Genomic DNA, 22,047 nt, shown 5'->3' with positions numbered 1-22,047 from the left:
ATACTATTCTAGTTCCTGGGAATCCATTGGTGAAGATTTCAGTTCACTTTGTTGCCGCAAGAAAAGGATGTTAAGAAAGACATACAATATTCCATGGATCTATGAAATGAAGTTGCATTTAAGTGAATGACTAGCCTTGGCTTTTTTTCTTCTGTTTGGTCTGTGGATATGAAAGAAATGAGTATGTCTGAACCAAAATTCTTCATTTTAGGAAAAAACTAGAATCTGAACTACAAAACTTCTTTGATGAAGGAAGTGAATGGCTTTTGGACTTGTGGGGCTTCAGTAAGTACTTTTTCATATTCTTTCTTGATTAAACCAGGTCTTTATAAATATTTATATGCTGATGGATTCAAAGTAAAATTGCACATGAATAATGTAACTTAATATTATGAGATGGAAGGTTTTGTCACCTCCAAACCCATTCAGTTTGTCATCCTGGGTGCTTTTGCTTGGACAGAAGAAAACAAACCTTGGCTGTGATGAGGTGTCTTTCAATAATAATAGGGAAATCTAGTGCTGTTTCTCATAGAATTGTAGAGTTGGAAGGGATCCTGAGGATTCGCTAGTCCAACCTCCTACAATCTAGAAATCTCACTAAAGCATCCATGACAGGTGGCCATCCAATCTCTGCTTAAAAACCTCCAGTGATGGAGTGTCCACCACTTTCCAAGGGAATCTGTTCCACCGTCAAACAGCTCTTACTGTCAGAAAGGTCTTCCTGATGTTTAGTCAGAATCTCCTTTCTTGTAACTTGAAGCCATTGGTTCAGGTCCCATAAGCAAGTCTTTGGAACAGCTCCAAAGAATGAACTAAGGGCTTGTCCACCCTTCTACTTATCCCATGCCTAGAAAGCACGGGTCCGAGTGGTTTTGTGTTTGCCCCACAGCATGCCCCTAGAAAACACTCTCTTTTCCGCTGAAGCAGAACAAACAGCGATCTGCGAAAAACCCAATTGTCATTTGGTTGAATTCATAAGTCAACCATGGGTTTTCCTGGGGAAAAACAGTGTGGCAAACAGAGACTTGGACAAGCCTTGAGTAATGGAGTCCTTCTCCAATGGCCATCCTCAGGATTACCAAAAGGAGATGGATAGGCAGGAATACTGTGCTCACTCTGTTTTATTCTTTGACAAGCCTGTTGTTGTTGTTTAATTAAGAGAATTAATTAAAGGCACACTAATAATTAATTGTCTTTTCTTAAACCCAAGCAACATTCCTAATTTGTATTTAATTTATTGTAGAGTATCAGTTATCAAAGGAACTGGAAACATTCCAAGCAAACACAGTGCAACCTATCTGGCAGCTTAGGGAAGATTTGAGGTACCGCCTATTGGAATGGCAGGCCAACTACCAATGCCCAGAATATCAATTTAACCCAGATGCAGTATTGGAACAGGTTGGTTTGTTTGCTTGTGTCCGTCACCTATACCCATATTTTCTTGTTCTGCAGATAGGAATTCAGAACCTGTTAAACAGAATTATGCCATTGGGGAGAGCCAGTCTGGATGGTGGCTAGAATGTTGGCCTAGGGCCTTGGGAGGGCCAGCTTCAGATCCCCACGCTGCCAGAAAGCTCAGTGGTTGACCTTGGGCCAGTCACACACAGCCTGATCTGCATTGCGAGTGAGGCAGATCCTCACCGTGAGGATAAAGCTGGTGGGGAGAAGCTTCCTGAGCTTCCTGAAGTGGGTTGGCGGGAGAATAAAAATGCAATGTATGAAGTAGTGAGAAATGCCAGCCGCAGTGATGCTTTTCTATCACAATATTTCACAAAATCAGGTTGCATTTGTGAAGGAACAACAGAAAGTAGTTTTGGAAAAACTTAACCTGGAGAAAGAAGCTTTGGAACGAGAGCTTGAAGAGTGCACCAATGAAGTAAGAATATGAAGACGTTCATTTGTTTGAATTTAATTGCATGAACAAGAACTCTACTGAATTTACTGGTTAACAACTTCTGATTTTTATTGTAGGTACTGGCATGTTCTTCAGGAGAGAGGCCTGCACTTTTTTGCGAGATTCCACCACAGTTATTGGCCTTGGAATGCCCATATCCTGATTTGAAGGCTTCAGTGTTGACAGAATTTCACAAACTGGCAGATGAATATTGGTTGAAGTTCCAAGAGATTGATCAAGACTTAAAAGTCATATCAAGGTAATAGAATCTGATGTCATGTTTCTTCAAGGGCTAGGCAAAACGTTTGGGTATTGAAGCCTGATAGGGGGGTTGGATTTACATTACTTCTCTTTTGTTCAACACAATGGCATAGTTGACTTTCTGCCCAGCTCTAGGGGATTAAATAGTCAGTAACTGTTTGCACAGCTGAGAGAACGGTCTCTTTCTAAAGTGCCTTGTCTCAAGCAATAAGCGAAATATTCAAGAGGGTTAAATCACCAGAAGTATGGTTTGTAATAAATGCCTTTGTGTTTGCTATGGATGCAATGCTTTCATTCCACACCTCCTTTTGTAATTATGCTAATTCATACTGAAATTATTATTATTATTATTATTATTATTATTATTATTATTATTATTATTTTACTTGAAGAAATCTGGGTCAGTCGCTCATACAACTATTAAATCTATACCTTTCCGCCTTTTCACTAAGAAGTGCAGACTTCTCAGTTTTTACAATCCTGTGTTTATATGCAGATAGATAGGCATGATGGGAAAAGCCTAATCCAATGTGGTGTGACTTAGTTGCTGTCACAAATTCAGGGACTTGAACCATAATAGTTCAAATGACTTTTTAATGTTAGGCAAGTTTGGCATTTCTAATACCCCAGCCTCCTATTTCTGGAATACAAATATGAACTGCGAGTACATTTTTATATTGATGTTGTACAAACAGGAGTACTTCTGTGGCCTTTTGAATGGTGGCATTTGCTAATCCCCAACATGAAGAATGAATTGAATTAACAGCTTGAAATCCCGTTTTCTAATATGTTTATTTTCTTAGCCTACATGCATACCAGTTGACTGCTGGAACAATTAAAGCATGCTGGCTTGCACCTAAACAGAGTCTTTATACTACCTTAGGAGCATCACCAAAGCCTCTAGTCATGCAGCCCATGTGCCTTTTGTGTACTAAAGCATTTTATATCCACTTAGACAAGAGGGCAATTGTGACATTAACAATTTCTGCTTGGCTGTATCCATAAAAGGGTCCTCAGAAGAACACTTAGTCTTCATGTAAGTGCCTAGAACATTCCAATATTTCTTCATGATATTGCAATAAATGTCTAAGCCCTTTCAGTTTACTATCTAAATATTTGGTGTGTTCAATAATCAGTGTAATATGCCTGACATCTTTCACCACAGTCATAATGCTTGACCTCAAAGTCATATATATATATGGCTTCTGGTTTGTTCTTTTATGTAATCAGACTTTAAAAACCCATAGACCTTTGGAATCAACTAGACTTCTCCAACATGGGGCCCTCTAAATATTTTGGAGTACAGTTCCCATAATCCCTGACTGCTGGCCACATTGGCTGGCCTGATGTGAGTTGTAGACCAGAAGCTCTGGAATGCATTAGATTGGGGAAGGCTGGTGAACTAGTGGTCTGCCTGTGTAAGACAGCTTCATGTGCTTACCCTCTTTGTATGCTTTCACATCCCTTCCTTAACCTCTCTTATTCCACTTTAAATTTCTTCCTACAAACGACGCCTTGGCTGTATCACACACAAAACCGGGATATAAAAAACTGCATGCTTGTTACTGTCACATCCCAGAAACGCAACAAGGGAAGGCATTGTCTCCTTGTGTAAGTGCTGGAACCATTATGTCACTTCACGTGCCGTCACTGCACGGTGGAGCAGAGGACTGGGCTGTGAATGTCCCTGGTGTCGTGCAAGGCTTAGAGCAAGGGCAGGGAAAACTTTCTTTTGCTAAGGGTCCCATTCCCTCCAGAATAATCTGCCAGGGACTGTATGCTAGTGGTGGAGAGGATCAGAGCTAAACATTGGCAGAGTGCGCAGCATTGCAGAACTGCACAACACACACACACACTTCACTCCATCTCTGTTTTGGCTCCCTCCATCAGCACAGGTTAGATCTGATCACTTGTGGAGGCCTGTCCCTCTCTTTTCATTTAAAAAAATTATTTCCCCCTTTTCATAATTCTGTTCATTTTTGGTTCCATCCATTTCAGTTTCCTCCCCCTGCTGATGCCCCCATCCTGGGTTTCTCCTTCTGAGCTTCACTTGTAGGTCCCCCAACCCCCAGGCTCACTGTATTGCAGTCACATCACCCTCTGTTACACCTCTACCTCTCTGTGACAGACACACACACACACACACACACACACACTGCATAAGAAGAAGCAGTTCTGGAGGCCTGGTGAGGAAGAGTGGGCCCGCAGCAACTGGAAGATCACAGATTTCCCACCACTGACTTAGAGGATGCACCAGTTAAGAAGCTCGACAAAACCAATATTGTCGCTCTCAAACAGGAACCAAAAGCGCACAGAAAACTCCTTGACTCTACTCAGATGCCATGAAGTCCAGTGCCATATAGCTATCCACACAATGGAAAAAACATCACTAAAGCTTTCATGTAGAAATTCCATTACTTCTGTCACTGTTGAAAGTTGCCAGAAGGAAAGCTGCCGCAAGAAAAAGAAATATATTTTGGGAATTGGGGGAGAGCATTGCTTCAAATGTTAGTGAACAGGAGCTGTGGAAAAAGAAAAAGAAACACCAGACACAGGGCAATGTTCGCTTAATGGGTTTTTAAGATATGCCTTATACCTATCATGTTAAACCTTTTCCTGAAAAAACTGTTTCATATCTGTTTTTTCCTCCCAGCCATACATCTTGTATAAGCCAGAGTAAACCTTAAAAAAAAAACTTAGAAGATTTTGAACAAGCATAGGAAGTTGTTAAGCACCAAACAAAATTAAAACCGTATCTACAGTATCTGATTATGAAGTCGTCATAGATTAGCTTAACTTGTACAAGCAGCTCCTGATGATCGCCAGTCTGACTTGGGTTTCTTATATTCTAAACTAAACTTCTAAATAATAATAATAATGGTAATAGTAATAATAATAACAATAACAACAACAATAATAATTTTATTATTTATACCCTGCCCATCGGGCTGGGTTTCCAGTACATTCTGTACTTTTCTTCAGAAGTGGGGGGGGGAGGGAATTACCAAATACAGTGGATGGATTTTTGGGGGTGTATTCAGCGCTTTAAAAAAAAGAAAAATAGGTGCCGGTACTCACTATAAAGTTGTTAAAGCAAGTGCCACACTTTTTAACAACAAAAAAAGAGGTGCCGTACTGTGTACCATTGAGTACCCCCTGACAAAAGCACTGGGTGTACTCCTTTTTTTTAAAGTACTGTAACAACAACAACAAAAGCACCGTTATGTATTGCATCACATAATAGAATATAAAAAGTGCAGTCCTGTACATCACTTGGAAATAAGTCTCACTTTGTATGAAGGGGCTTGTTCCATGGAAAGTATATTTAGGATTACAGCCTTGCAGTGCAAACCTATACATGTCTATTCCAATGGGGCTTACCCCCCAAGTGAGTGAGTATAGGATTGCTGCCTCAACTGAAATAGAGGAAGTTCAGCTGAAATTGACAGGATATATTTAAAAGTAAATAGGATGGCAATGTTGGTAGACATTTCGCATGGACATCAATGCAAAATAGTAATGATAATAACATTAAGACCAGCAGTATATAGTGCTAAGGAGCATGATATTCTACTTAGAGTAATTGATGCTGTTGCAATCAGAGAGAAGCTGTGTCAGACATAAAAAGCCCCAAGTCTAATCTGGTGGAAAAGCCACTCAACTGTGATTTCATTAGTATTTTTAAAATATCCTAATGGAATAAAACTGTGTAGGAGACAGAGGTGCTTTACCCATTACAATAAGAGGCAAAAAGTTGAAACTTCAGCATGCACACACCCACACACCATTTTTGCTGCTTCTTATAATGTGCAACACAGTCCTCCCGGGATTAAGGGAGGGAGGGTAAGAGTGGGGGTTACTAGCTTTGCCCCCTGTCACTATCTCTGTTGCCTTCCATGAGATGGAGTGTGACTGCAGAGGGAAGCTTGCTCGCCCTGTGTAAGTTCCAGACATGATTTAGGAAATCAGGAATCTGCACCATGGTGGAAACCTACAAGACCAGAGCAAGCTGCTCACTGTAGGTAGTTGTCATCCCAACTTCAGTGAGTGATGATGGGGATGAAGCGGGTGGTGCTGTGGTCAAAACCACTGAGCCTCTTGGGCTTGCCAATCAGAAGGTTGGCGGTTCAAATCCGTGCAACAGGGTTAGCTCTCATTGCTCTGTCCCAGCTCCTGCCAACCTAGAAGTTTGAAATCATACCAGTGCAAGTAGATAAATAGGTACCACTGCAACAGGAAGGCAAACGGCGTTTCCATGCTCTCTGGCTTCCATCACAGTGTTCCGTTGTGCCAGAAGTGGTTTAGTCATGCTGGCCACACAACCTGGAAAGCTGTCTGTGGACAAACGCCGGCTCCCTCGACCTGAAAAGCGAGATGAGCACTGCACCCCACAGTCATCTTTGACTGGACTTAACCATCCAGGGGTCCTTTACTTTAATGTCAGGTTGCAGGGCAGGGTTCACATACTCATAATTTCTTTCCCCTCTAGCTTGATTATTTAACCCTGAGAACAAAAGCTTGAGTAGAACTAAATAGCACGTTAGACTTAAAAATCTAGGTCTTAGGATGGGTGACTACTTAGATTCTCCATTCTGTCCACAAGAGATGTCCTATGATTTTCAAAGTGGACTGTGTTGCTGATTACAAAAAGTAGCAAAAATGAAGGGCTCTTGTCATTTATACACTACAGTACAGAAGGCTGAAGACATTTTCATGCCTTGGAGGAGAAAACGCAACAGGTGTCCCCATGGTAGTAAAAATATAATAAAACCTTTTGGGTGATAAAAACCTTTTGCCTGAGGTGTTCTGCCTTCTGGTACCTCTAGGCTTGCAATTTGATCACACATCCTGCATTTACAGCCAAATGTAAGTAATAGACATAGTGCATCACAATTAAACCTTGCAGACAGAAAAGATAACAGAAACAAATTCTCTTTTCTGGAGTGGGGAACATGCACACACACAAAAGAGTGCTGGGCATGTGGTTTTTCGGGGCAGCAATTGACAGTTCTCTACAAAGTCCTTTCCCAGCCCTGCCTCCACTTCTTCCCATGAGTTTCCCAAATCATGTAAGTATCTTCTGCTAGGGCTTCTTCACAGCATTATTGCAATAGTGCTGCTGCAGCTACTCTTCCTCCAAAGCAGAGTGGGCCTAGATCATAATGCCAGGGCAAAACAGTGAGATACAGCCGAGCATAGGATGAGACCAAAATTTTTGTAGTATGCTACTGACTACACTCCTGAAGCCAAATTTTCGTTGGCAACTAACCTATGTCAACAGATGGCTGTGTTTGGATGATCATATCTTGGCTTAATATGCTGAGATAGGAATGAGCCTTTTGGCTGCACACGAAGCCTCTTGTTCTTCTTTTGGTGTGAGCATGCGAACAAACAAGCCTAGAAGCCTGCCGTTAACTATAGTGTCCCATTTGCCCAAACCAGGAAACTATGGTTAATGGTTTCCAAACAAACCAGAATATTAGGGTCAACTTCAAACCATAGCTTAATATCCTGGCTGGTTCCAAAGCTGGTTCCAACGAAATGGGAAACTATGGTTAATGAAAAAAATCCTGGTTTGTTTACTTGGACCACAAAAGGAGGAGCAAAGGGGCAACATGCCCCTCATTAGGCACATTCATACCAGTGCTTATTTAGCTGAGATACGATCATTTGAATCAGCCCACTGTTGACATCACTGTTCTGGGGGGGAGAAAAAATCATTGTAATAAGTGATGTCTCTGGTATCTAAACTGCTTCCAAGTTATTCATACCTCTTCTAAAGTACTTTGAACTCAGGGCTGTGTCAAGGAATTCTACTGTACCAGCTCAATAACTAGCTCTTTCTGGTACAGCAATCAACAATGACACGGTTGACATATGGGGAAGCTGACATCTCAGTTGGAGTTATTGTTGCAGTTTGTCTGGCTGCAAATTCATTGAAACGGTTCATCAAATTTACATTGTCCTACCTATTATAGAGGGTAGCAGGGGATTACAGTCTGGGGAGGGTCACTTCCCATAGGAGGTTTTTATGTTCTTTAGAGGGTGTAAAGCCAGGGATTAGCTTGGGGTAAATCTGATTCAGAGGAAATATAAAGCAGCTGCCTGCGGGTGTTTGTGTATAGGCGCACTGCCAAGCTTCAGTTCTAAAACCAAATAATGGTGGTAGATTATTTTTTTCCGTAATGGAAAAATGAGAGCTATGTTCTAAGTAAGTGCCAAGTTTCATATTTGAAACACATTTTTGGTGTGGTGGTGTTTTGGTTCACTCCTAATGTGTGTACATAGATCATGTTATTTAAGGTAGCACTTTCTCGTTTTGATTCTTAATGGGGATTAGCCTGATTCAGGACAGTTTGCAGTCAGCATATAGAAGATCAGCATTTATAAACAAGGCATAGATTCCCTAAAGATGGATGTGAAAAGAATGCCTTACTAACACCTCTATGATAGCTTTACACTACATTTCTTTCTTTTGGATCTTTCCCCCTTAGCCAAGCAGCTCAGGGTAGTGACCGAGAGACAGTAAGTTGTACAAGGCTACCAAATAAACCGGGAGTGGAGAACTCCCAGATGTTGCTGAATGATAATTCCCATACACCCCAGCAGGCATGTCCAATGACCGGGAATGATGTTGGTCGTAATTCAGCAAATGTGAGAAAATACCTACTTAAATGTGTGTTTTTAAGAGAGAGAAAAAAGAATTCAGATTAATAACAGATTGGGCTTGGGAATGGACACATGGGACTGGACTTACCCATCTACCTATCCCTAGGCAGAACTGCTTGTTACTTGGCAAAACTGAGCTCCCAAACCTGTATTTGCCAAGATCAGGGGTCAGCAAACATTTTCAACAGGGGGCCGGTCCACTGTCCCTCCGACCTTGTGGGGGGCCGGACTATATTTTGAAGAAAAAAATGAATGAATTCCTATGCCCCACAAATAATGCGTTTTAAATAAAAGGGCACATTCTACTCATGTAAAAACACGCTGAAATTTATATTAATTCTCTATGTATGGCGCGACTGATGATATTTTCACTATGGTTATTTTGTCCTTTTTTGTTGTGTGTCGAGCAAATAAATAAATAAAACGCTGGTTCCCAGATTGTCCGTGGACCAGATTTAGAAGGTGATTGGGCCGCATCCGGCCCCTGGGCCTTAGTTTGCCTACCCATGGCCAAGATGGTAAAGAATGAGGGGCGCTTGTAAGGAAAAATCAATGGGGGAGGAGTGTGTGCATGCGTGCATCCATGCACATATGTTTAAAGCAGCCTTGAAGGCCTTTGTAGAGGAGAATAGCAAGTCTTCTTTTAGCAAATGTCTGGTAGTACTGTGTTTAGCTTTGTAATGTGATCTAAGTTGGGTGTGGAGAACCTAGTTTCAGACTGAACTGTTTCTCTACTTACCTCACTGTTGGGGCCTGTACCAGGTTTGAGGAAGCCCTGGTGAAAGTCGCTCTCACCACCAACCTTCACCCTGACATGTCCCCTCTCCAGCAAGGATGAGAAGCGGGTATTACACTTTTCTGAAGTGTAATACTGAGCCTGCTCCAACACCATTAAGAGTAGACCTATGTTTTAGGCTAGATAAAAAATACTGAAAAAATGATTAACAATCTGCACCATTCAATGGCTATGCAAATGACTCCTTGGAATAGAAAAGCTCTAAAACCAATGAGGACAGCAAAGGGTTGGCAGTGGTTTGAGATGCATGCTTTTAAAAAAATTACGTTGAGCTATAATTGTGTATGGATCCAAATTACATTTCAACGTTGACACTAAATCTGCTCCCAATTAATACTGTCACTTGATATATTAAAATATAATTAAAGAAACTGCTATGATTCTCGATGCACTTTATGTCCAGGAAGATATATTGCTTTCTGGTATTATGATCTGAAAAGAAGCTCCTGTAAAGCCTCTCGCTTTAGAGAGCCATTAGGCCTGCCCTTTAGGTTGATACGTTCAGTTTTAAAGTGACAATATGTGAAAACTGCCATAGCAGAATATTTTCCTATTCCTTTCAGCTACTCTTGAATGTGAGCTTTGATTTTTCAAGTATTTTAAAAAGCTGTGCACCTGACATTTGTATGTTTATTCTATTTTAAATATTTTTAGACTTTTTATTTAAAAATTAGACTTAGGGATGTCAAATATGTTCTGTCACCACTAGGTTTGGGCCAATTTCTCAATTTCAGTTTCTCTAATTTCCAATCTTAAGTTCATTCCTCCACCTTTCTGCATGTTAGCATTTTTTAAAGTTCTCATGAAAATTTGTCAGCATTTTAGGACAAATTTCTCTTAATATGCACATTTTGTATGTAATTTTGTATAACACGCACAAAGCATATTTCCCCATATATTTCTGTTTTCTCTGCGTAACACATTTTGTATGCATATCCACAGATATATGCATTTTTATGCACACTTTAATATATACATTTTTCTGTACATTTCATGAGTGGAGAACTACATTGCAAAATTTGGAGAAGTGCAAATTTTGAAGGCTGAACTGAAAATACATCAATACTAGTGATTCCAGAGTTAGATGCATGTAGCTACTGCTAAAAATTGCAGCCCTGTGTTACCCATAAGGTTTAAACCTATGTCTCTTGACACTATGTTTTGCATTTCTCTATCCCTACTCTGCATCATTGGCTATCTCTGGCTGAAGTATGGAAATAGCAGAATAATATGGGGAGAGGGATCTAATCCAGGGCTGCTGTTTTGACAGGAGTTCCATGTCAAGTGTAACATGTAGTTCTCCCTGGAGAACTGGCCCAGGATAGTACAGTTCAGACTTGTTTCTTCATTTGCTGTGCACAAGTCATACTTGGTTACATCGTCTCAAGATGCCGCACCTAGCCATGCTCTAGCTAGATGTAATTATTTTGCTTGTGTGTTTTCCCTTGAGTGAGAGAGTATACATGTTGGCAGGTTAAGTTAGCCATTCCAACTATTAAAAGCCTTTGAGCAAAAACAGACAGACGCAAGTCCTAAATGGGGCTGGATAACAGCAGAGCAAGGCCACTTGCATCTGAAGTCTTACCACTCAGGCCAGCCAAGATGGAAGATGGCACCCCCCCCTTCTTTAAACTGGTTCAGCAAAGGGGCCCAGATCAAGCTTCTCGCAAGCAGAATAGAGCAGCTTTGGATACAGCAGATCCATGGCTGGCTCTGCTCCACCCTCCTTCTGTAATGACCCATTTTGGGGTCCTGTGCAGACTACGGCTGGTGGAAATCCTGGTGGTAGCTTCTCAACCACATGTACTTTCAGTAGGCATAGCAGGGGCTTCTCAGAATGGAGCCCAGTGAAGTCCAATGGAGGGATACTCCTCTCACCTCCAGCAGCGCACTAATAAGGGGTTAGGATGTCATTGTCAGTCAGTTTTCATAGTAGATAAGTACTTTGCTTTCTCTTCCCTTTTGAGTGCCCTGCCTTTGTTGTGGTTCCTTGTATTCCTTCTGAATAAGTGTGCTCTGGTTAGTTCCTTGGCTAATGATACACTTTCTAGATGTTCTGTGCCCTCTATTATGTCAGCCTATTTAAGAAGCTGATTTGAACTGAGTCGGACCATTGATCCATCTAGTTCTTATCAATTACATTGCCTGGAAGAGCCTCTCAATACTTTCTGGCAGGTCTTTTCCAGCTCTATCTGGAGATTAAGCCAGGGTCCTCCTGCATGCAAGCAGGAGGTCTACCACTGTGCTCCATTTATGTACCCCTATCTTATGTACCCCTATCTTATGGGGGCATGGAACTGTGGTTCTAGTCCTTAAAATGTCTTGAGTTCTGTAGGAACTGGTTTTAGCCTGTCTTTTGGATGGATTGTATTTTGTTGTCTTGAAGTTAGCCCTGGCCCATGGCCTGTTCCATTTGGTCTCTCTGTGTATTGAATACTTTGTGAAGAAAATGAATCTAGACTGAAGAGAGTTGAACTTAAGTGTATGTCTTTTGACGGCTCTCTGAACAGAAAACAGAAACTCTATTTTTATTCTTTAAGGGCTGCTCCGCTCCAATGGCGTCACCTTTGTGTTCTAATTGATTGACTCCTTTTGTGGCCTCCCAAGTTTCTCTGGTGTTTCATTTGATGCTTCTGAAAGAAAGAAAGAAAGAAAGAAAGAAAGAAAGAAAGAAAGAAAGAAAGAACTTCTTCGCCAACGTGGCATTACTTTTGCAAAGCAGAAAACAAATAGGCCACCACTGGATTCTTACATTGCCCATTGGTAGCAAACACAGCAGACAACTGAGGGCCGAGGTGACAGCAGCAATGACTTGCCAAATCTTTACAAAGGGAAAGCTGTGCATCTTACCAACAATGATGCACTCATAAGGTCAGAGACATAGAAGTGCTGGAGAAAAAATGGTTCTAATCAGAGCAGGCATTCTAGTCACTATAAACAAATTCTAAGACAACAGCCTATAAGGACATACAGTTTCTCAATCATTGTACAGTCATTGTACGTGTTGTTGTCTTATGTCTGAGCACCATCTAATACTTAATATTTGGAAGATAATTTGTTATCAAATCTTTTTTGCTGGATCAGTAATGAAGAACAGCCTTTCCTTACTCTTTTTTCTTTTGTTTTGTTCCCAGACAAAATCCAGACATCAAATACCTAGCTTAAAACAAAAAAGGATTGTAAAAGTACCTTAGGATAGAAATGATTCTAGGGATAATTGATTTTCATTTATATTACATCATCCTCTCATGATGTACTACAGTCCTGTGGTTGTCTAGGCATTGGTGGGTGGGGACGCGGGTGGCGCTGTGGTCTAAATCACTGAGCCTCTTCAGCTTGCCAATCGGAAGGTCAGCAGTTCGAATCCACGTGACAGGGTGAGCTCTTGTTGCTTTGTCCCAGCTTCTGCCAACCTAGCAGTTCAAAAGCATACCAGTGCAAGTAGATAAATAGGTACTGCTGTGGCAGGAAGGTAAACGGTGTTTTTGTGTGCTCTGGCATTTGTCACAGTCCTCCATTTACCAGTAGCAGTTTAGTCATGCTGGCCACATGATTTGGAAAGCTGTATGTGGACAAATGCTGGCTCCCTTGGGCTGAAAGCGAGATGAGCACTGCACCCCATAGTCACATTTGACTGCATTTAGCCGTCCAGGGATCCTTTACTTTTTATCTTATCTAGGCATTGGTGTACAGTGGTACCTCGGGTTAAGAACTTAATTCGTTCTGGAGGTCTGTTCTTAACCTGAAACTGTTCTTAACCTGAAGCACCACTTTAGCTAATAGGGCCTCCTGCTGCTGCCGCGCCGCGGGAGCACGATTTCTGTTCTCATCCTGAAGCAAAGTTCTTAACCCGAGGTAATATTTCTGGGTTAGCGGAGTCTGTAACCTGAAGCGTAGCCTGAAGCGTCTGTAACCCGACGTACCACTGTATGTTCTTTATAAAGTTACATTTGTAACTTCTCCAAATTCAATATCCAACAGATCAGAAATTCACATTATCCTAAAAGATTTTGAATAATTATCATTGCACATTGCAGAAATTAATCTGTGTTAGGTATTCTGCTATATGCTAGAAAGGTGACAAGGCTATTTTTGATCAACTCTCAATAAGACTCTTTGGATGTTTGATGCTCTATTATCTGGATGCTTCAGGCCCACAAAAAGAATACAGCTGGACCCAGAGGTACACAATGTAAGGCCAGTTCAGACACTAACACATGGTTTAACACTGTATGCGTAAACAAAATGAGCCTTGGGGTCATGTGCTCTCCCCATCCCTGTGCAACTGTAAGGAAGAGATTGGAAGCTTTCACTTGTGCTTTTAAACAACCCTGGGGTTCCTGTTGCATCTGAACTTTGAGAAACGCTGGTTAGTTCAAACAAGCAAGGATCAAGCTAGGAGTTATGTTACTATCATGTTCACAAACCAGACTTCATACTTTGTTTTTTACTAGAATCTTGAGATCCACCAGTCAGAACCGGGAACTAGAAAAGTGTGGTGTGTGTGTATGTGTGTGTCTTCTGTACACTTAGAATCAAGTACCCAGGTGCTTCTGAGCAAAGAAATTTGTTTTCTACCAGTAGACCCCAATCTACCACCTCCCCACCTTCAGAGTTCCCTGAGCTTGTGCATACAGATGCCTGGTTAGTTTCAAAGCAGAAGTCAAAAGTTCCAATCTCCCTTTGCAGCTGTATTAGAGGAGTGGGGAGCCTGCAAGCCCAAAGCTTGTTCACATAATGCTAAACAAGAGGTTAGCACAGTGCCTGAAAAGGCCCATAAAGTCCCTAATGTAGAGAACAATTAAAGGCAAGTGGAGGAAAGTTATCCATAACCCTTGGATATCTGTGACCCCATTAACCACACAGTATCAGCATAATATGTGCCTGCTGCTGTTGCTTTAATTGAACATAGGTTGTCGGTCTACATAAGGACCTATATATTTTTAAGTGCTTCTTTCCTAGTATGAAACAAAGCTTAAGTTTTTGTTCGGTTTTTGTTATATAAACTTATATATATAAGTTTTTGTTATATAAAGTGATTCATATAAACTGAACACTGTTCTGGCAACTTCCCTACCATCATAATTGCTTCCTTGTGTCATGTTTGCTCCATTGTTTTACATTTAATCTGAATGCTGTCTTCGCATCTTTATGCTTCTGTGTTCTACCCCCTCAGGCTGCACTCCTCTCTGTGCTTGCCTGAAAATAAGCCTCATTGAACACAGCTGGACTTCGTTTTGACCAATCGTGCATAGGATCAGGCTCTGCATAATTTGCGTGCTGTGGCTGGATTTGAAGTCCTTCGTTTTGTGCCTACTTCAGCTTTCCAGCTCAATTTTTTTTCTTCCTTACTGAAAATCTTTTCATTTTCTGTAAATGATGGCTCCCACTAAGGATTACTGATTTCCAGAAGCAGAAGTTGGAACTAAAAGAGGAAGTGGCTTTGGGGGAGAGCAGTTTGGGCTGCCATCACTGTAAAATGGTCCAAATCTAGACTTCTTCCAATGAGAAGTTAGAAGATATCACCAATAGATAGTATGCAAGCTAGAATTTTGTAGTCTCCAGTCACAAAAATAGGGTGGACTAAGATGAGACGCTGTGTGAAAACTGGGAGCGTAACTTACACCCTGACCTTAAATGGCTTTTAGTGGAAGTAAACCATTCATTCCATTGGTGTTTTCTTCCGTATTGAAGAATGGACTGTCATAGCAATAGGTTCTGGGAAACTGCTTGGAATGTGCATTCATCTTCCATCAGCAGACTAGGAAGGTTCTAGTAAAACCTGATCACTTTAATCAAGCCTGCCTCAAATTGTGTGAAGGTTGTGCATAGTTTATGAGCAGGATTGTGCCCAGATGGCTCTGCCTCTGGGCTTTCCTTGAAATCACATGTTAAGCGAAAAATGCAAATAGGACTTACACATAGAGTTCAGTACTCCAAGGCCTGAACTTGTACATCCTTAGTTTTTATAATCGACTTAAAAACCATATGGATCAGGTCTACATTCTGTCTATAAGTTCCAGTCACCCCTAAGGGTATGGAATGATGCCAGAGGTGGGGCAGTTTCACTGGGTAATCAGCTTCTGTGCACTGACTCAAAAATTAAAAGTTCATTGGGGAAAAAAGCAAATGTCTCTAAAGCTTGGACAGGTTTAATAAAAATAAAGCCAATGTTCATCATGCTGTGTGTTCCATTTTGTTTTGCTGTTCCTGCTTGCTTTTATGCAACAGACTTATTTGAAAATGTGACTCTTGCAAGGGGTGTAACTCTTGCAATAATTCCTGGAATGGCAGGGGAAAGCGGATGCTCTCTGTATCCAGAGGCCTTCCTAGATACAGCATTCTTTGTTTTGTTTGGCTGCAAGCTGTTTCCTTTGTTATGTCAGTGCTTGTTTTCCTCTGAGCTAGTATGTGTTAGGGCAGTTTGGCCATGGAAGTTTGTTTTGTTGTTGAACTCTGCTTTTATGGTTGAATAGTAAGCACTGTTGAGAGCTTATGTTTCTGTGATCCTTAAAAAATAAGGAAGCCCAGATCACAGTGCTAAAAGAACCCCTCTTGTTTTGATGTTACTTAGCAGAGGCCATAGTGGGTCCATCTCCTGTGTGGGGTGAACTTTGTCACGCTGGCACAGCCTTAAGTCTTGTCCCTCCCTGCAGGCTTCAGGTGGGTTATTCATCATCTCCTTTAAAAATAAAGCTGCACCAGGGTTGGAGGAGGAAGAATGGGTGTTGGTGATAACAGAGGCACTAACCAATAGGCATTCTCCACACCTAGCTTTTCAAACCACCACATGAAATACTTGCAGAACTGTCCTCCCAGAGCTTGCCCCAGAACAGATAAAGTTGTGCTTGTATTGAGTGGAGTGGGACCTGCTTTCAAATTTTCACCACTGTTCTTGAAATGTTAAGTATGTTTCACTTACAAAGATCCATGTCCCAGTCCAGAATGCGTTTGTACCAGTCACTTTACATTGAAGTGTACTAACATAATAGCATTCAGGTTCATGTCAGGATTAGGATCTTCATTGGGTATAAAAGAAGCATTGTTGTTTCAATCTTGACCTGTCTTTCAGCGGAAAGCTAAGATTGTGCTTGATTTTGTTCTCTTCTCATTCACAGCAATTTCCAGTGGAGTGAGGAAGATCTTTGGGTGTATCAGGTGATTATTAGTCAATACCCTAGTGACATGCAAGGCAGAAGAATTCTTTACTTGGATATGCTGCAGAAACATCTACCTCACAAATCTAGGCAAGATCTCGTAAGTGGTAGCATTGATTGTTGTTGTTGTTGTTGTTGTTGTTGTTGTTGTTGTTGTTGTTAATTAAATGTGTTAGTAGCATAATCTTGCCCAGGGCAACCCATAGCAACTTGCAACCAACCAACCAACCAACCAACCAAACAAACAAACATACAATGTACCCCACATAGATGCATTAAAACCAAAAGGAAAGAGAAGTGTGTGTGTGTGTGTGTGTGTGTGTGTGTGTTTGTATGTATGTGTGTGTGTATATATGTGTGTGTTTAATATATATATATTTATTTAATTTGCATACCACCCTTTTGTTGTGATACTGCCAGGGAGACAAAGGCCATCATGCCTCCACGTCGATTCCGGACGATCCATCGATCTCCCGTAGATACAGTATCAGTTAATTAGCGAACCGAGCCTCAGAAATAGCTTGCCACATTCCAGGGCTCATGCACGCCCTTTCAGCAGAGTTCGCACAACGAAAGATGCACTCAGGAGAGCATTATTTACAACTTTATTCAGCGTTGGTCAGAACAAAGAAAAACATGACTGCCTGCCTGCATGTCTAGGCACAGAGAGAAAACAACAGCTATATACAAAAGAGAAACTTCCTGTGAACAGGAAATACGCAGGCTGTGACACAACAACCTGCTCCCTTTTTAAGGTGGAACGGAAATATCCTAACACCTTTATCCATAGGTCTCAGGGAAGTTCACAACATTAAAAACATCCCACTCACTTCTAAAAGACCACAGAGGGTTAAAGGCCAAAGACCTGCTTATAGAGGAAAGTTTTTGCCAGGCCCCTAAATATATGTAATGAAGGCACCAAGCGGGCCTCTCTGGGGAGAGCATTCCACAAGTGGGGGAGCCGCTGCAGAAAAGGCCCGTTCTCGTGTTGTTACCTTTCGGACATCTTGTAGAGAAGTTACACAAAGATGGGCCTCAGATGATAAATTCAGGGTCCGGGTTGGCTCATATGAGGAGAGGTGGTCCTTGAGTTATTGTGGTCCTGAACAATTTAAGGCTTTATAGGTCAAAACCAGCACTTTGAATAGGGCCCAGGAACCAATTTGGCAGCCAGCGCAGTCAGACCAAGATTGATGTTATATGCTCAAATCGTCTTGCCCCGGTAAGCAACTTAGTTCAGTATTGTAATGAGTGTTCGATTTAGCATGTTTTCTGTGGAGGTGGATTTTTGTATATGTCTGATAAAAATAGCCTAGTAAACTTATATACTAGACAACAACTGCCATTCTGGTGGCAGAAAATGTGGCACCCAAAGTCACATAATGGCTATTTAACTGTGTTAGTATCTTGGATTGTTGCTGTAAATATTTTGCAACCTACATAGGGTGTCCTAATTTCCCATGTACTGTGATCATCCATAATCTTTCAACATAGTGAGCACACAGAAAACCTATGTATATAATTTTATGAAATTGAATGAATGAATGAATGTGTTGCAAGGTTACTGTAATGATGCAAGAATTCAAGATTCTTTGTTGAACTAGGATCTGAAGAAGCTTGTATACTCAAAGCCTGGGATCCAGTGAGTCAGTGGGCCTGTTCTGGTTGCCTTTTCCAGCCGTAGGCCAGATGAAATCCCATCTTAAAAGCATCTTCAGCTTCCCCTGCATCTCTTTTACTTTTGATTTTAATTGCTTGTGTAGCTCTTTCCCACAACTTTTGTGATATAATTTGCAGGCATGATTTGTCCTTGTCATATAAGATGATGAATTTGCACGCATGGTTTTCAGTACACTCACTCACACACCCCTTTTGCTGAATAGGTATTGATGTAACATTTTCTGTGAATTAAAAATGACAAAGAAGTAACATTTAATGAAACAGGGCCAACGCAGGGCAGTGCTGCTGGCTTAATGTGAAGATGGACTGTTTGTAATATTTAAGATAATGAGAAGATACTTGGGGTGGGATTATAATAACCAGCTAGCCCTTGTAAACTGAGAGGAATCTTGGGGGAGAAAAGCAAGTTTCTTGCAACCCCAGGAGGGCCAAGGAAACCCAGTGTGATCTTGAGGTCCTGTTTTTTTAGTACTTCCTTTAGTACTTGCCTAGGATTCCTTCCCACCTGGGGGCTGAGAGGGGTGGTGATGGCAATGACTACTGGATAGTTCTAAGATGCAACTTGCCTACTTGCAAGGCGGTTGTTCAAGGAAGGGGATAAACAGGCTCTCCTAGCTTTCCCCTTCCCCATATGCATTGGGACTTCCACAATGTCCTTGTCCATCTGCAGATCCTTGCATTGCATCACCCAACTTCCAGGATGAGGAGGAGCATAGGGGCTTGCAATCAGAAAGGAATCCTTTGAACATCCTGCTCTCTGCCTGGCACTATAGAGCTTAACCATCATATGTTGCAGGAATAGGGAACTTGTGGCTCTCCTTCAGGCCCAAGCAGCATAGCCAATGGACAGGGCTGATGGGATTTGTAGTTCAGCACCTGAAGAACCACAGTTTCCCCATCCCAGGTCTAGTGGGATTTTAGCAAATTTAGAAATATGAATTGCCCAGCATAATAGCCATTTGTTTCATTAAGACCTGATTTATAATATGACTTAATTGTAGAATAAGACTCCATTTCTACCAGCAAGGCTATTTTACGACCCTTGTAATTATAGGCGGTACTTAATTTATGTGCATGGACTTTGATTTATATCCTAACTCTCTCTGTGAGCTCATAGCAAATCACAACAGCATCAAATCATTTCTGAACAATGAAATGTTCACGTAATGCCTCCCCTTCAAGACAATCCAAGAGAATTACAGTGCCATCTAAGGCCTCTTTTACTCCCGAACCAGTTGCTGTCACATTACATTGTTGCTGCATTTTGCCTCAGCTTTTTCCTCTTACAAAGTGACACAGTTTGTGTTTATAGTTTTTTTTTACCACTAATTGTATTGATCCCTGAGATTCCTTTTGGAAGAGAAGTGCTTATTATGAGGTCTTTTGGTGATTCTTTCTCTCCGTTCTCTGTGCGTAACTCTGTTCTCATCCCTTTGCCAACTTGAGAATGGAACCTTTTATTAAACGTATCTTTGGGCTGCTAGTTTCCTTAGCACAGCCCTGGCCAGCCCAAATCAGTCAGTCCTACAAGTACCGTATTTTTCGCTCTATAAGACGCACCAGACCATAAGACACACCTAGTTTTTGGAGCAGGAAAACAAGAAAAAAAATATTCTGAATCTCAGAAGCCAGAACAACAAGAGGGATCACTGCGCAGTGAAAGCAGCAATCCCTCTTGCTGTTCTGGCTTCTGGGATAGCTGCGCAGCCTGCATTCGCTACTTAAGATGCACACACATTTCCCCTTACTTTTTAGGAGAGAAAAAGTGAGTCTTATAGAGCAAAAAATATGGTACTTGAAACTCCTGACAGGGTACTCTGCTGTTTTCAATGGTGGGGGCGCAGATAATTTTCATTTTTGCTTCTAATACTTTCATTTGTAATGATTGTTTGAAGTTACCTCAGTATAAAGATTTATATCATATGGGTGAAAATAATCCTGACTTCCCTTTATTATTATTTCTAGGTTGCTCAGGAAAGAGCTTGGGACCACTACCGTTTTACTAGGAATCAGTGGAGAGCTTTGATGTTCAACTGGGCCGAGGCTAGGAAAGCTTTTTTGCTGAAGGCAGTAATGACTCTTGCAGAAGCTTGTGCTGCTCATGAGACAGAAATTATGTTGGCTAATAATAGAAGAAAACAACAGGAAATATGTGCGGATCTCAAAGAAAAGGTAGACTATTACACAACCGCCAATTACATTTATGTTGCCTTGTATCCTGGATTGTTCAATATTTGCTTAAGGAAAAAACGTTGCAGCAGCTATAATATGGACTCTCCCCCCCCCCCACCTCTTAAAATGGAGATAGATTACTCCACACTCATAGATACTAGTCTAGCTATTCTTCAGGGCTGCACTTTTTTATTGCATCCCTCTTGAGCATTGGGGGGTGGGGGTGCATCTTGATTTGTTTTTCCTAGAACATTTGTGTACAATTTGTTTTTAATTTCTTTTCTGCTCTTGAGGCTTTATATTAATGGATCTGTTTTGCTTCAGCTGCACTCACGCCTATGGAATCATGCGCATAAATGGGTTTTCGTTTTGCTAATTTCATTTATCATGTCCTGTGTTGGTATATTGGTATAGCAGCATGTTGGCTAAGTCCCCCTAGTAACAGGCATGCCTGAAGGTTTCAACGGGAGAAAAGGTTTCTCTGCCTTTTAGCTAAAATCAGGTGTAATAAGAGAAAAGGATATTACATTTGATGTGTGCCTATCCTAGAAATTGTTTAATTTCTAGATGAAAAAAGTGGCCCAGTGACAGAATAGGGGGGATTTCCCACCCACCCTCAATTTTAGCCAAACCATGGCTGCCTTGCAGTCTTCTAAAAGAAGCAAAGATGTCATCACAAAAGGTAGTTCCTGCCTCCAGACTCCCTGTGAAGAACTTAAATAACCATAGAAAACAAATAGTCAGAGCAGTAAAGTTGGTGACAAGTAATGAAAAGAGAAATGAAATATAAAAATGTTAGACACAAACATTAATTTGGAAATCTGACCTATGTCTAGAAGAAGGAGAGTCTAGCAATTGCCAACTGCGCGATTAGCCAGAATCAATAGTTAGCAATAAACATCTTACGCTCTGCCAAAATTCCTGGGTGCTTTTGTTCTGATTTATTGACATTTCGCCTGCATTCATCTGAATGCTGTGTTTTCAATACATCATCAAAGTGTCTACTAATTTGGTTACTGCTGTAATAAAATTGATAATGAAAGGATCCAGGGCAAGGTTTGAAGGCACTTCAACTGGCTGAAGGTAAGCAGGTCTGGATCTGTCCAGTACCTGGATAAGACCCCGTGGGAAGAAACACATTTACACTACCTTTGGTATTCCATGGCAGAATAAAATGAATAAAATGTGATGAAAACTTATTGGTTTTCCTATACATCTTACACACAGGAAGGTGTGGACCCCTGCAAGGAATTGAGAGGGAGGGATGAAAAATACATTCCCTTCATTTCCTTGCTCCCTTTCCTGGTCTCTCCATTTATCAGTATGTTTTCAACTGCTCCTCAAAATTTCCTTCTTTTTAATTCATATCAGAACGATTTGAAAGCCCTTATGGCTCCCCACCCCACTCCAAAACAGAG

The 22,047-nt window shown here is 41.2% G+C and overlaps 1 protein-coding gene across 4 annotated transcripts in view; it reads left to right on the top strand.

The window, feature by feature from the left end:
* CCDC148 (coiled-coil domain containing 148) overlaps window positions 1-22,047 on the top strand; it is a 107,136-nt gene that overhangs the window by 43,649 nt on the left and 41,440 nt on the right. For all 4 annotated transcript variants that reach the window (XM_053407566.1, XM_053407538.1, XM_053407557.1 and 1 more), the window contains exons 5-10: window positions 212-285; window positions 1,244-1,398; window positions 1,781-1,876; window positions 1,972-2,153; window positions 16,739-16,877; window positions 20,423-20,629. In XM_053407566.1, the coding sequence (XP_053263541.1) occupies window positions 212-285; window positions 1,244-1,398; window positions 1,781-1,876; window positions 1,972-2,153; window positions 16,739-16,877; window positions 20,423-20,629 (853 nt within the window). The remainder of the gene's footprint in view (window positions 1-211; window positions 286-1,243; window positions 1,399-1,780; window positions 1,877-1,971; window positions 2,154-16,738; window positions 16,878-20,422; window positions 20,630-22,047) is intronic.

The sequence above is a fragment of the Podarcis raffonei genome, chromosome 1 (genome assembly GCF_027172205.1).
Source record: "Podarcis raffonei isolate rPodRaf1 chromosome 1, rPodRaf1.pri, whole genome shotgun sequence".
NCBI classification, from domain to species: Eukaryota; Metazoa; Chordata; class Lepidosauria; order Squamata; family Lacertidae; genus Podarcis; species Podarcis raffonei.
The sequence above is the reverse complement of the archived record's forward strand: the minus strand, read 5'-3'. Positions and strand labels throughout refer to the sequence as shown.